The sequence below is a fragment of the Lutra lutra genome, chromosome 18, assembly GCF_902655055.1.
Source record: "Lutra lutra chromosome 18, mLutLut1.2, whole genome shotgun sequence".
Taxonomy (NCBI): Eukaryota; Metazoa; Chordata; class Mammalia; order Carnivora; family Mustelidae; genus Lutra; species Lutra lutra.
The window spans coordinates 8,903,063-8,916,392 of record NC_062295.1 but is presented as its reverse complement, the minus strand read 5'-3'; the positions used below and the strand labels follow the sequence as shown (position 1 = coordinate 8,916,392).

General features: G+C 53.2%; 1 protein-coding gene across 9 annotated transcripts in view; it reads right to left on the bottom strand.

Moving 5' to 3' along the window:
* CLEC16A (C-type lectin domain containing 16A) overlaps positions 1 to 13,330 on the bottom strand; it is a 204,945-nt gene that overhangs the window by 14,225 nt on the left and 177,390 nt on the right. For 2 of the 9 annotated variants that reach the window (XM_047712902.1, XM_047712901.1), the window contains exon 22: positions 5,254 to 5,392. The exons of the other annotated variants lie outside the window; for them this stretch is intronic. In XM_047712902.1, the coding sequence (XP_047568858.1) occupies positions 5,335 to 5,392 (58 nt within the window). In that variant the 3' untranslated portion in view covers positions 5,254 to 5,334. Of the gene's footprint in view, positions 1 to 5,253; positions 5,393 to 13,330 lie in introns of those variants that run through there. 9 annotated transcript variants of the gene reach the window in all.

Here is a 13,330-nt window from a genome sequence, read left to right as displayed (position 1 = left end):
TGAGCCGGAGATCATGGGACAAGGGCACAGACAGAGAGGCCTCCCTGAGATCTTCTCCAGCAGATAAAATTCTTGGCTCTCCCCGAGTGTGTGTCAAAAACAGCCTGTGAAATGTGTAACAAAGGCCATACCATTTTCACGCCATCTGAGTCCACGTCTAGAACTTTAGGCTATGGAAGGCACTGTGGAAGGACCCCAGAGTGCGCGACACTGATGTTCAAAGCACTGGTGTGTGTACCTGGGAGCTGGAGAGCCCACGTGCCCCGCGGTGGGGGAAAAAGGCCGAATGAATTACAATATTTCTAGGTGTTGGAATCCTCTGCGGAGGCTTAAAAATGCTGGTGGGAGATTAAGCGCACAGGAAAACGCTTGAGGCAGTAAACGAGAAAAGATTAGAAAAAGCATGTCCCACGTGTCCCGGTTATTGTAACAAAAACAGAAAGAAAGAAAGAAAAGGAAAAAGTCAGGCTCTGCCTCCCTCCTTGCGCAGAGTGGACCAGACTGCAGGGACCCGAGCTAAAGTCATGGGAGGACCGGGTGGTTTTATTACGTGAGTTTTCATTTTAGTTTTTGCGCTTGTCTGAATTTTTTCAAGATTCCTACGATGATTACTATTTTGTACCAGAAAGAGAAGGGAGAATGAAGGCAGGGGGACGAGCTGGACAGGCTCAAGCTCTCAGGTCCCTAACACACCCCTAGGATCTGTTCTGGCCCCCAGAGCCCTCTCCCTGGGGCTCACAAAGAGCCTCCCCAAAGCCAGGGCCTGGCCTGGTGCTCTGGCAGCAGGCAGGCCCCCACCGATGGTGAGCCCCATCCCCTGCTTTCCAGGAGTGTGGGTTTCACAGCGGGCAGCCCGGGGTCTTCCTGCTGCCCTCTGGCCCCATTCTGCCACTTATTCTGGGAAGATGAACTCATGAGTAACTCTCTGGCATGTGTCAAGCAAGAAATACCACAAAAAGGTCAGCCTCCTATTTTAGGCCCCTTGATAGAGGGAGCACTGGGCTGGGAGTCAGAACCCCAAGCCTCGGTCCAGGCTCTGCCCAAGCGGTTTTGTGATCTTGGACAAGGCTTCCCTCCTCTACGGGCCTCCACGTCTTGACACGGAAAAAGAAGACAGTCAGTGAGGATCTCTTGGCCTCAATGGCCAATAGTTTTCTTTTTACCTACAAATCTGAATCTGATTTGAACCTTCTGACCTTTGTGGGAGGGAGGCAGAGGAGAAATGCACCTTGGGGACACTTTGTATGCACCCCCTCTCTCGGACAGAATACACGCTAAAGCTTTCCCTGTGAGACCCAGGTTGCTGTGTGGGGTCAGGGTCCAGAGCTGGCCAGCAGCAGCCCAGGGGTTTCACACTATGTTTGTGGACCGTTCATTTTTGGAACCCTCATTTGCACACTGGGATATTTTTATACCCAAATCTGGGCTTCTGGCTTCTTAAAACATAAAAGGATCTGGCATCACTGGGCCCCACTCCCAGAGAGCTGACTCCTTCCCCTTCCCACCCTGACTTGCCTGGTGCTCCCAGGTGTTCCAGTTGTGAATGTCTACGCTTAGATTCTTGGTCAAATCCCCACACTGAGGAAAATTCCCAACCCCAGAGACCTTTTGTGCTGTCTTTCTCCTCAAACCCCACCCCCTAAAATCACCAGCAGGGCATTTCAAGACAGGGACACCTGCCTAATGGCAAGAACCACTTGCTCTCTGCCTCAGCTGGGCCGTTCCCTTGGTTTGGAATTCTCCTTTGCCTATTCCGTCTCCATAAATCCCTTCCCATAAATCCCTTCCCCGTTCTTGAAGGCTCATGCAGCCCAGGGCCAGCTTGGGCCAAGAATTTCTGTGCCAGGGCAGTGACTCCTTCTCACCTCTGTGCTCCAGCAGCCTGCCTGTCCACTGTAGGGAAGCTGGCCTTCCCACAGAGGGCAAAGGAAACTTCACCGCAAAGATGCTTTAGTGGTCTGTACAACAACTTTCCTTACTTGAGCAGCTAACACCTGGGATCCTCTGGGGTTGAGAGGGGTCTGGACAGTGTTTCTGAAACTATGAGCTTTCTCCCAATACCTATACTCCCCTTTGTCTAGTTACAGACAGCTAGGCATGGCCATGTGGCGAGCTTGTAGACAAGGACACAGAAATGGAAGTGGCATGCTGGGTTAGCAGGAAGGCGTTTTAAAAGGAAAGGGGTATGCATTCCTCCATTGTGCTTCCTGAAACATGGATGTGATGGCTGAACTCCAGCAGCTATCTTGGACCACAGGAGTCACGTATTAGGGATGGCAGAGCATGGAGCAGATAGAGGCTTGGGTCCCTCATGCTTTGTGGAGCACCTGATGACCTTCATCCAGGTTTCCTCTACTTGGAGAGGGAAATGAATATCTCTTTGGGGTTTTTCTTTACTGTGTAGTTGAACGTGATCTTAACGGACAGTTGCAAAAAAGCTTTGGTAAAGTAGGAATGTGAGCTGAGCTCTGTGGGGACAGGGACTGGCAGGTCTCCAGAGCTGGTGTAAGGAAAACTGCCCTGCACTTTCTGGGGGAATTCTGGGAGGGGTGGAATGCGGAGAAAGAAGGAAAGGGGCAACTGAGATGGGAGAGACGGCCTTCCTCACCCCCAACCCCCAAATTGTTAGGAAATGCTCCTTCAACTCTTTCCTTGTGTGGTGTAAGTGGACTTTTTAGGGGGAAACCAGGGAAGGGACTGAGTTTCCGTCTGGGTTCCCACCAGGCCATACAGAGATGATGCACAAGGGCCAAGACCCAAAAATGGTGGGGCCCGCGAGAAACCAGAGGGTGGGAATGCTTGCCTCTGTGCGGCAGAACTGGGGGGTTTGACCCAAAGGTTTCTTAAGTCTCTGAGGGGCGGGGAGGCCCAGCTGACCTCTGTGCTTTGCCCAGAGCTTCTGCTGTGTGGCACACTGGAATTCCTCTGAGGACATCGGTTCCAGGAAGGATCTGACGTGATTTAGATTTTACTTCGCAAACCCACCATGCCACGGGTACTGAGTACTGACAGCCACCAAAACACAAACGAAATGACGAGACTCCAACAACGAAATGCGGCTGGAAACTGAAAATTCACAGCAGAACAGTCCCCAGCGACGGGAAGCAGACATCACTGTTTGGCTCTGTGCTTCCTGGGAGCCAAGACCTCAAGGAAAACTGTCCCGAGTGACCTTGTTCTCACGACACGCTGTCCCTACACCCTCCTGGAAGACGCAGCTGCATGCCCGGAGATGGGGCCCTAATCTGGAAACAAGGCCATCTCACTGCGCTCTGCAAACGCTTTTTTCTGGGCAGCGAAACTCTCATTAATACATGAGCTAAAAATGGAACTGTCTTGGCTCCAGGGTGCCCTATTGGGGATGGGCTTCTCCTGGCTTTTCCAGAACCCTCTACAGATCCGCCCTCTGAACATTACAGAGACAGCAAGCAGGTACCAGGAAGGCTGAGCCCCATGGGCTGCAGAGCTGAGCACCACAGGACCTACGGTAAGGTCGGCGAACGAGGTGAGGCCCCGAACGAAGGGAGGGCGGCCCTCCCAGTCCGCCATCTGCTTTCCCTTATTTGGTTCAGACGCAGGCACTCACAAAGAGTTCCCTTCTGTCAGGAAAATAAACACGGCCCATGGACATTCGGCCTCTGTGTCAGGCAGACGGAAGACACCGGTCAAGGGCCTGGAGCAGGCAGGTCGGCCGCTGCCTGAGAGCAAGGGCCTGCATGTGGCCACAGTTTCCTGTTCTGCCCGAGAAGCTGGATATCCGGATTGTATGGGAAAGTGCCTGATTTTTAAAACCGTTGGCCACTTAATTCACACTCTACTTTCTGCCCAAGAGGCAGGGCACCCTAGGCCGGCCAACCCCAGTGCGTCTCCCGTCTGCATGGGCCACGAGCGCACGGCTTCTGCTGCGGGCGGACAACGGGCTGTCGGCGTCCCGGCCTCGGGGCCCAGCAAGGGACGCGCGGCCTCGGCGTCTCAAGTACGTGGCTCTGAGCTGCCTCGGTCTCCTGTGGCTGGGCTTCCGGGGAGCTCGGGTTTTAAGAGCGCTCTTTCAGGCAAAAGCTCTAAGATGTCGAGGCGAGAGCCACCTCTCTTAGCAAAAGCCCACATTCATTTGGGCTCCTGCCACACTGAAAAGCCAGGACAAAGCCCGCTGAGGGCTGCTGAGGCAGGAGAAAGAACTTGGGCCTCTTCCGCGGTGTCCAGTGTCAGTGCGGCCTGTGGGGCGAAGGTGCCCTGCCCGAGCTTGCCTTGTGTTGGCAAACTCACAGCGCCCACTGCCGCTCAGGTTTTCCCGATGCCGTGCTCCTGCTTCCTCACCGCCCCGGCGCTGCCGGGAAGCAGAAATCAATATGCCTCGTGACCTCAGGCACGGAACCGAAGACGGCGAGAGTGGCCTTGGCCTAATGCCTGCCCTCGATGGCTCCTTCCCCGGCTCTGCCCTTTCCCCTCCCAGGGCCGTGGGCCAGGTCCCAGGGCGAGAGAAGGGTCAGTGGGGCTGAGTTTGGAGCCTCAGCCTGCGGAAACCAGGACAGACTGCGGCCTCCAGGGCCCACAGGTCACCTGAAGCTCCTGCATCGACGCTCTGGACTCAAGAGTCTGGCTCTGAGGCCTGCCCCCCTCCCCACCAAGCAAAAGCACGACGACGCCCACGGGTTCTGGGGGCCAGAGGCCATGGCGTCGGCGGCCACACCGGAAACGCCGAATCACCCACCAGCTTTTCAAAGAGCATGTGCGTGGGGGGCTAAGAGGGCAGGCTTCAGGTTCGAGCCCCACAACAGGCCAGGCCAGTCCTGGGTGCTCATGCAGGCCTCCTCTGAGGAATTCTCACAAAAATGAATGAATCTACCAACATGGGGGCAGGACCCCTGGGGGTGGTCCCCCCCAGTTCCTCCCCTACTGCTAGGACTCTGAGGTTCTGGCGAAGGTGGAAGGCTCCAGAACCTGTACAGAGACCTTTCCAGTTTCCCTTTCTGGGGAGCCACACAGGAGGTGGTGTTTTCAGGGGCTGTGCACAAAACTCTGGGCCTCAGCAGCCATCTACGGGCTTCCCCCGAAGTGGCTGCTGGAAGCCATTTCTGATTTTCTTCATGTGCACGTCTTGGCCGGTGCCGGGGGTGGGGCGGGGGGCAAATCAGGCTCTTGGGGAAGGGGGCGTTTCTAACGCCTCCCTTGGCCAGGCCTGGGCAACCTCCCCCTGTCTACCTACCCCCGTCTACCCCTAGATCCCGGACGGGCTGCACCTCAAAACGCTTAAAGGCTTTTATTTCGGGTCACTTTTAAAGGGATAACACATCCAACATACAACATAGCTGAAAACTTGCAGTATCTCTTAGCCTAAAGCTCTTTATCCATGGACAAATCCTCTTGGATTTTAAGGACTATACTTGAAAACCTGCAGAAGAGAAAAAATGGTCTTTCAGTATCTTGCTTTCCTCTGGGGCCATCTCTGTCCCAGCTTTGCCCCTCCAATGTGCCTGCTCCTGGGCGAGGCCTGCCTGAGTGGGGCTGCTACCCGTGGGAGCGCCAAGGCCTCGGGGTCCCTCTGGCAGCCAGGGTGCAGCCGGGCGGCGTGGAAAGCAGCACGGCACCCGCCTGCTGCCCCGAACACGGGTCCCTCTCCCGGCCAAGGAGGCTCAGCAACAGTTGGGGGTCACGGGGTGACTAGGTCTCCGAGGATCGCTTCTGGTGGCATCTCCTAGCTCTGCTGGGACCTGGGCGTCATTCCCGACGCCCAGGCCCCTGCCTTGCCCAGCCCCTGCCCTTTCCGGGGGCATTACCGTCTGTACATTAGTAAGCACAGAGCTCCACAACAGTCTCTCAGCAAAGGCACTAGAAAGCTCAGCAGTGGCCATCTTGGCTGCCCCTCTGCTGAGGCAGGAAACAAGGCTGAAAGAGCAGTGAGAGGGAGGCGGGTTAGACAGCTGTTAGGGCAGAGGGGTCACCGACCCCAGACTCCTGTGGTCCCAGCACCCAAGGGGACAGAATCTGGGACCACTGGCCCGGAGCAGGCTGGGGTGGGTGGACTACAGCCTTGCCTGCAAAGGACCCCCCCCCACACTCCCCACCCAGAGGTTCTTGACAGCTTTTGGATCTCTTGGTCCTTTCTGGTGAGTTTCTCATCTCACTGGCCCAGCTCCGTGCCCGCCTTAGGTGTTCTTCAAAGTGGTAGTGTGCAAAGGGGCCAGGGAATCAGTTCTGATCTTCTGCAGAAAGCATGTGCCGTAGGGGTACACTTAACGTGCTCCTGGAGCAGAGCCGTGCACCTGTGGTTGCCAGGTCTTGGGCTCTACAGAGAGGGGGGGGTTAACTTTTTTTTTTTTAAGACTTTATTTATTTATTTGAGAGAGAGCGAGAGAGAGAGAGAGAGAGCGAGCGTGCACGCAAGCAAGGGGAGCAACAGGCAGAGGGAGAAGCAGGCTCCCTGCTAAGCAGGGAGCCAGATGTGGGGCTCGATCCCAGGACCCTGGGACCATGACCCAAGCTGAAGGCGGATGCTTAACCGACTGAGCCACCCAGGCACCCCCGGGGATGGTTAGCTTCTGCAGCTGGGCCACGTCACCGAAGCCTCTCCTACTGTGTGTTTTAACAGACTGGGGGTAGGCCAGACCAACAGATGATGACATTCTATGACACATCCTCTACAAAAAGAACTGGAGATACTATCTGGAACTACGTGAGTCGGATAGAATCAGGGAGTGTGTGCAGAGCCGCACAAAGATCGTGATGAATGCTAGCCCAGAACAAGTTTCAAAAGCCCTAGCTGAGGTCCTCGAGGAGACAGGACTCTGTCACCTTCTGACACAGCAGCCCAGTGGAACAAGGCAGTCAGGCAGCTCTAAGCCCGGCTCTGCCGCCTCTAAGGGAGGAGCCTTGAGAAAGGCACATGTGTAGCTCCGGGCCTGTAGTTCCCACCCTCTCGGGGCACACGGGACCAGGGTGAAGAAAGCGCGCGGGGGTGGGTGGAGGGACGGTCAGGCCACCCCGTGTGGGCACGTGACCACAAGGGACCCATTCATGCTGCAAGCCGGTGTATCAAGGCAAGCCCATGTGTCAAGGCGGCGACCACGGCTCCCTTCACACGTCAGTGAGGCCTGAGGGAGGTGCAGAGTGGAAGCTTCGGTTAGCCGGCTGTTTTAATTATTTAACCGGCACGTGTGGTCCCTGGCACTTGGGTCCAATGAGGCAAGAACTGGGGATTTTCATTTTTTACGTGTCTTTACACATGCGGGTATGTGGGAGAAGAAACGGCTAAACGCAAACGAGATTCTTTCTAGTGTGAGTGTTTTTGTGTGAAGGTCTTAGGAGTTCAGAGAGACCAACAGCTAAATTTAAGGGATTTACATGCAAACAGTAGAGGAGGGGGTGCCTGGGCGTCTCACTCTCACTCAGGTCGGAGTCTAACCCTTGATCTCAGACTTGTGAGTTTAAGCTCTGCCCTGGGGCTCCAAGCTGGGTGTGGAGCCTACTTCAAAACAAAACAAAACAAAACAAAACAAAACAAAACAAAACAACAGCATATGAGAAGGCGGTGCTTTTGTTACCTGTTACAATCGGCTCAAGAATGTGTTTTATGAGTTTCTTGGCTAGGGGGTGGAATGTATTGCGTGGAACCCAAATGAAAGCGTTCTTCTTAAAGACGGGCACTGGGACACACTCATGGAGGAAGCGGGAGGTGACAGCCAGCTGTGCATTCAAACAAGTAGCTCTCCCTAGGTCTCCCATGCCCAGTCCCCAATGCATCATGTGTGTGTCTACGTGCACCTCCGTGTGTGCGCACACACACGAGTGCTTCCCTCTCCAGTTTAGTCTGCTGTTTTCATTTCCAGAAGGCACCGCTTCAACGAATTGCTTGGAAATGATGTTGGCACTGAAGGAGGTGTGTGTCTTCTTGATGGAAAGCCCCCGACGAGGGGGTTTGTGAGGCCTTGGAGAGGCTTCTCAGATGGGCCCCGGTGCCCTCTGTGTTCCCTTTGTGCTTTCTTGCAAATGCTAAGCTAATGTGTTCGACGCTGAAATCACCCGGCTGTTCTACGTTTGTAGTTTTCACTTATTATGTTTTTTTAGTATTATTAATATTTCATCATAAAAGTATTGATTTCCTTTAACTAAGAGACTTTAAAGTTTGCTGCATTCTTAAGCATGATTTTATTATGTCTTGGGGCCAAATGTTTTTTCCTCCCCCCACCCCAAAGGAATGCTTTTCCTTTTATATAATGTGTGTCAGGAAGAAAAAAGGAATTGATTCACAGAATTCTGCCTTATAGGCAACTTTTAAGGAACAGATCTAGGAGGAAGACTGGACAGACCTCTCCTAAGCGTGCCCACGGGATCGCACTGTTAAGCCTTTTCCTCTTTTAGGGGTAAGAGCTAAAGCACAAAATTTGTATCAAAATATGAGACAGCTCAAAAAAAAAAAAAAAAAAAAGAGACAGCTCTAAGAGAACCCAGTATGGGACAATTAAGTCACCTCCAGACACAACCTCAAAGCTTAAAACTCCTTGCAAGCGCCCTGGGATTCATCAAAGCCTCGGTTTTCACACTGTTTTCCGTCTCCCTTTCAGAAAGCCTACAGAAAGCAAGAAGACATACTGCCGGGTTGGGGCTGCCTCAAAGAGGCTCTGCTTTCCTCCCCATCCAGAGCACCGGGGTCAGAGGCTGGCCGCAGAGACCGGCAAAGGGCACCCAGTTTTGCAGAACCTGTCCAGGAGGCAGGCCCAGGGCAGTAACTGGCAGGCCAAATGGAGCGCTCCGAAATGTTTAAATATTGAACATCCTTTTTCTTCTCCTTCCTCCACATTTATTATTAACTTGGACCCACATCACTGTGTATGTTGACTTCATTTCTTCCCAAGAATCCATGACCCAATGGACAAAGCTCGGGGCTGGCAAGTGGGGGCAGGGCTGAGATTTGGCTTTTTTCTTTCATACCCTCGCTGGAAATCCTTTACGGTCAGCTTGTTTTTAGAGCCATGAATTCCTGGAAACGTCTCAGCCTTTCAATGACCCCCGGCGCCCGAATGCAGATGATTAGTGCCCCAAATATTGACAGACCGGACTTTTTTTCCCCTTCCTAACAAGGGAGCGGTGTTGGCGGGAGGCTGCATGGGGAGATGCTGTGGCCACCGGACCGGGGAGGTTGTGCAAACGTCATGCAGACAGGCACTCTATTGTTCTCTCGCGGTCCCTCAGCCTTGCCCAGGTCGCAACAATGCCCGCGGTGCCAATGTCAGAAGTGCCCCCCCCCTTTTTTTTAAACAAAAAAAAACCCAAAAAACCCCAAGAACTCTGTCTACAGCTACCAGATGTCCTCTGCTCAGTCATGACACACAGGAGGAGGCTGGGGGTGACCCTGCTCTGACACACGAGGCACACTGGATGTCAGCAGCCTGGGCGAGCAGCCAGCGAACTCAGAGCCGGGCCTGGCGTCACTCCTTGTGAAGAGGAACCTTCGGGTTTAGAAACATAAACCTCAAGCCTTTCCAACATACAAGGCAGCGCCGTTTCTTGGGAACAAGTAAGGGGGGTGGCCAGGGTGAAGCATCCATCATGCCCAGGAAGAAAGCGGCCATCCTCCTGCCCAGAGGACGCCTTTCTCTGGCCCTGCCAGCAGGGTAAGCTGGTGGTAAGCATTTGTTTTTTTCCCTGGGCTTTTATCTGTACAAGGGAAATTGTCCCAAATGACCAGCCTCAGGCTTCCACTTTCTTTTAAAAGACCGTACTACATTGGAGATCGATGTTTTCCCCTGAAATGCTGGCTAAATTTATCCTTCCCTGCATCTACTCCCTGGTCTCGGCATTAAGCTGGCAAGCTGCGTGGGCCCGGCCCTGCTGAGGGAACTGTCTGTCTTGTTCAACACTCGCTCCTCGCCGCCGGGAGGGCACAAGCATGGAGCCCCGGCAGGTCCTTGTGTTCGCAGAGCATACCAAATTCCCAGTTCTCCTCCAGATTCCCCTGCCGCCTCATTCTCTCAAGTCCCGGGTGCCCGAGCTCTTTACCCGGTCCCAGCTCTCATCACCTGCCCTGAAAAGCCAGTGCGGTGGCTGGCTTTGACCGGCTCTTAAGAATCCCCTCCCTGGCTGTCCCCCGTCCCCCCCGCCCTCCCACCAAAGTGGCTGAGTGCTCATTATTTGATTGTCTTTCGAAGTAGTGGGATGATGTAGCTGCCGTGGGCTTCACGGACTGAACTAAAGCAGAGAACTTACTTCTGTCTCCTGCTCTGGCTTGGCAAGCTGCCCTGTGAGTGAAATTTCACTGATTGATTTAATGCCCGCTGCCCAGAAAGCCCAGGATTTCTGAAATCTTTATTCGTATATGCAGCTGCAAGAGAACATGCCCTAAACAGACACTTGGAGCTACGGCTTCTGTGGTGCTGTTAACCTGTGGACTCTTTTTGGAAGGAATAAGAGATAAAATAAAAATGAACCTGGGGAGGAAGAAAGCACGTGCCCCTGCTGGCGGGCCCGTGGGGAGGAATTCTGCCTTGAAGCGCCAAGCAGGCTGGTGTTTCTGGAGGGCTCCACTGAATCAGAGGGCGGGGTGCAGGTGTGGTCAATTGGATATCCCCCACCCCGCTCTGCTTTCTGGAAAGCAACCTGGCAAGATGCTATCAAGAGCCTTAGATACGGGCATTCTTGCTGATCCCAAGAAGTGGTTTCCAAAGAAATAACGGGAACCATGGACCAAGACTTCTGTGTAAGGATGCTCACCATAGGCGAGGCATACAGTGCAGCAGGAACTGGGTAAGAAGCCAACAGAAGTGGCCTGGCAAAGCGAATTTCGGTGAAACTCCAGACTGTTAAGAGTTGAACTGTGTTTTCCCCCAAATTCTAATGTGGAAGTAACCCCCTAGTACCTCAGAACAACACTTTACTTGGGAACAAGGTTGTTCTGTGGACGGAAGCTGTGGAAATGAGGTCATGGGGGTGGGGGCCAGAATCCAGTGTCAGTGGTGTCCTTATCTGAAGGGGAAATGCAGACACCAAGGCGTGCAGTGACACAGGGGTGGGTGGTGGTGGTAGTCCATGGGAAGATGAAGGCACAGATTGGGGTCATGTTTGGACAAGCCAAGGAACCACAGGACTGCCGGCAAACCACTAGACGCTAGGAGAGAGGCACAGCTCCTCCAGACCTCCTTCAGAAAGAGCCAACCCTGCCGACACCAGCTTCCAGAACAGTGAGACAATACATCCCTGTTGTCCAGGCCACTATGTCCCCGGCACTTAGTGATGGCAGCTGTGAGAAGCCAACACTCAGACCAACGATGTCCACTGCAGTGCAGTCGGGGACACTAAAAACCTAGAAATGGAATGGATGCCCAGCCCAAGACACCCGTGCACACACACTATGGAATACCACATAGCCCTGAAAAGGAATGAGTGAAACCTGTACCCCTTAACACAGGAGGATTTTTACTCACAGGGGTGTCTGAAAATCAGGCTGCAGAAGGATATTCAGAATTCGAATTCTGTGTAGGTTAAAGGAGGGGGTGCACAGCCCAAACCATGAGACAATTAATGATCCATGACCCCTTCTCCTAAACCCTTGAGGCTAGACATGCCTTAGAATTTAGTCTTTACGGCTGAAAAGGCCCTGTGGTGCACACACACACATATTAAGGCACACCCTCAGCTGGTCTCTGAGCTTAAAACCCAAAATATTGCACTTCTGCAGGAAAACATCATCAATGACAACCCACATATGCTCACAATAAATGGCATCTACAGCTCTTACAAATGGCCTACAAATAGTGCAGGGCAGGGTCTGCCACTAAGTGAGTTACGAAAAATGTTTTTGTTTTCAGTGCTGCTTGGATTTCAGAATTGCGGAGAAGGGGGCTGTGGCCCCTTCCTGTCTGCTGGTTGTGGGCACATGGAGAGAACGGAACGGCATACAAAAGGATCTGGAAGGAGAGAAGCCAAACCATCGAATGTCTGGGGAAGGGTGAGAATATGAAAGAGTACTCCTCTGAGGGGACTTGAACCCCATTTGTGATTTTTTTTTTAACTTTTACTTTTTTTTTTTTTAAAGATTTAATTTACTTATTTGACAGAGTCACAAGTAGGCAGAGAGGCAAGCAGAGAGAGAGAGAGAGAAAGAGAGAGAGAGGAGGAAGCAGGCTTCCCGCTGAGCAGAGGGCCCGATGCAGGGCTCCGTCTCAGGACCCTGGGATCATGACCTGAGCCCAAGGCAGAGGCTTAACCCACTGAGGCACCCCTTAACTTTTACTTTTTAAAATGAAGAATCAACTCGTGTATTTCTTCAGTGACTAAAAAAATTAGGGAAAAGAGAGAAGACACAGATGAGAAGAAAGCAGAAATATTAACAATGCTTTTCTCTGGGGTGGGAGGACTGTAGTACTTTTTTTTTTCTGGTACCTTTCCAGTTTCTATTGATAAGCTTCTACATTTGGGCACGAGAGCGCACAGATGAAGAGAGTGGGCCTGTGGTGATGGCGGGACAGCTGAGTGGTGACTGGTCCTGTCCCTCCCTGTCATCAGCAGCTCATCCCCCAGGGCCCTGGTCACCTCACAGGGCGGCTCTTGGACTAGCTGCCACGGCCACGGCGGGCTGCTCCTGCTCCCAGACTCCAGCCTCCATCACCATGAGATATGGCCCTTTCCCGGGGCACTGCTCACACTGGCCACTTTGATTCATCATCTCTCTTACTCTCTCTGTCCTTTATTTTCCTGCCCTCATTGGCCTTTGATTGCTTTTCGGGAGTTTATCATATTGAACTTTTATCCCTTTCCAGGAAACCCTATTCTTTTTTTCTTCCCTTTCACAATTAATAAATAATCGTGAGAGCACTTCTTTGGACAGAGCACATCCTGCCTCCTGAACAGAAGGGCTGGAGCATTTCTTTTGGGCTCCTCTGGGCCTGTGAAGGGCACATCACCTGTCACAGAGAAAGAGCAATTCGGTCTGTTGCCGTGCTGTGGGGGAGGGTGCCAGGGGTGTTCTCAGTGTGGGAGCCGCTCCAGCTCTCCAGGACCAGGACTACTGTACTTCCCCAGCTATCCTCCAGGGAGGGGCCAGGCAGGACGGGTGCTGGCTGGGGTACTGAGCGCTGGGGTATGGACAGGGAAACACAGGGACAGGATAAGAGTTACAGTGTGAGCTTTGGAGACAGACAGATGGGTTCAAATCCCAGCCTCCTGCTGCTGGCCTGTGTTGCCGTGAGCTTCCGTTTCCCTGGGTACAATAGGGAGACAGTAATCCCTACCTCACGCACCATCACACCTAGTGCTGGGACTGATCCGTAGCAACGGGACGATAAAACAGCAGTGGGCACTGCTAAGCGGTAGCTCGAGCCACGGCTCTGAGCCTTTC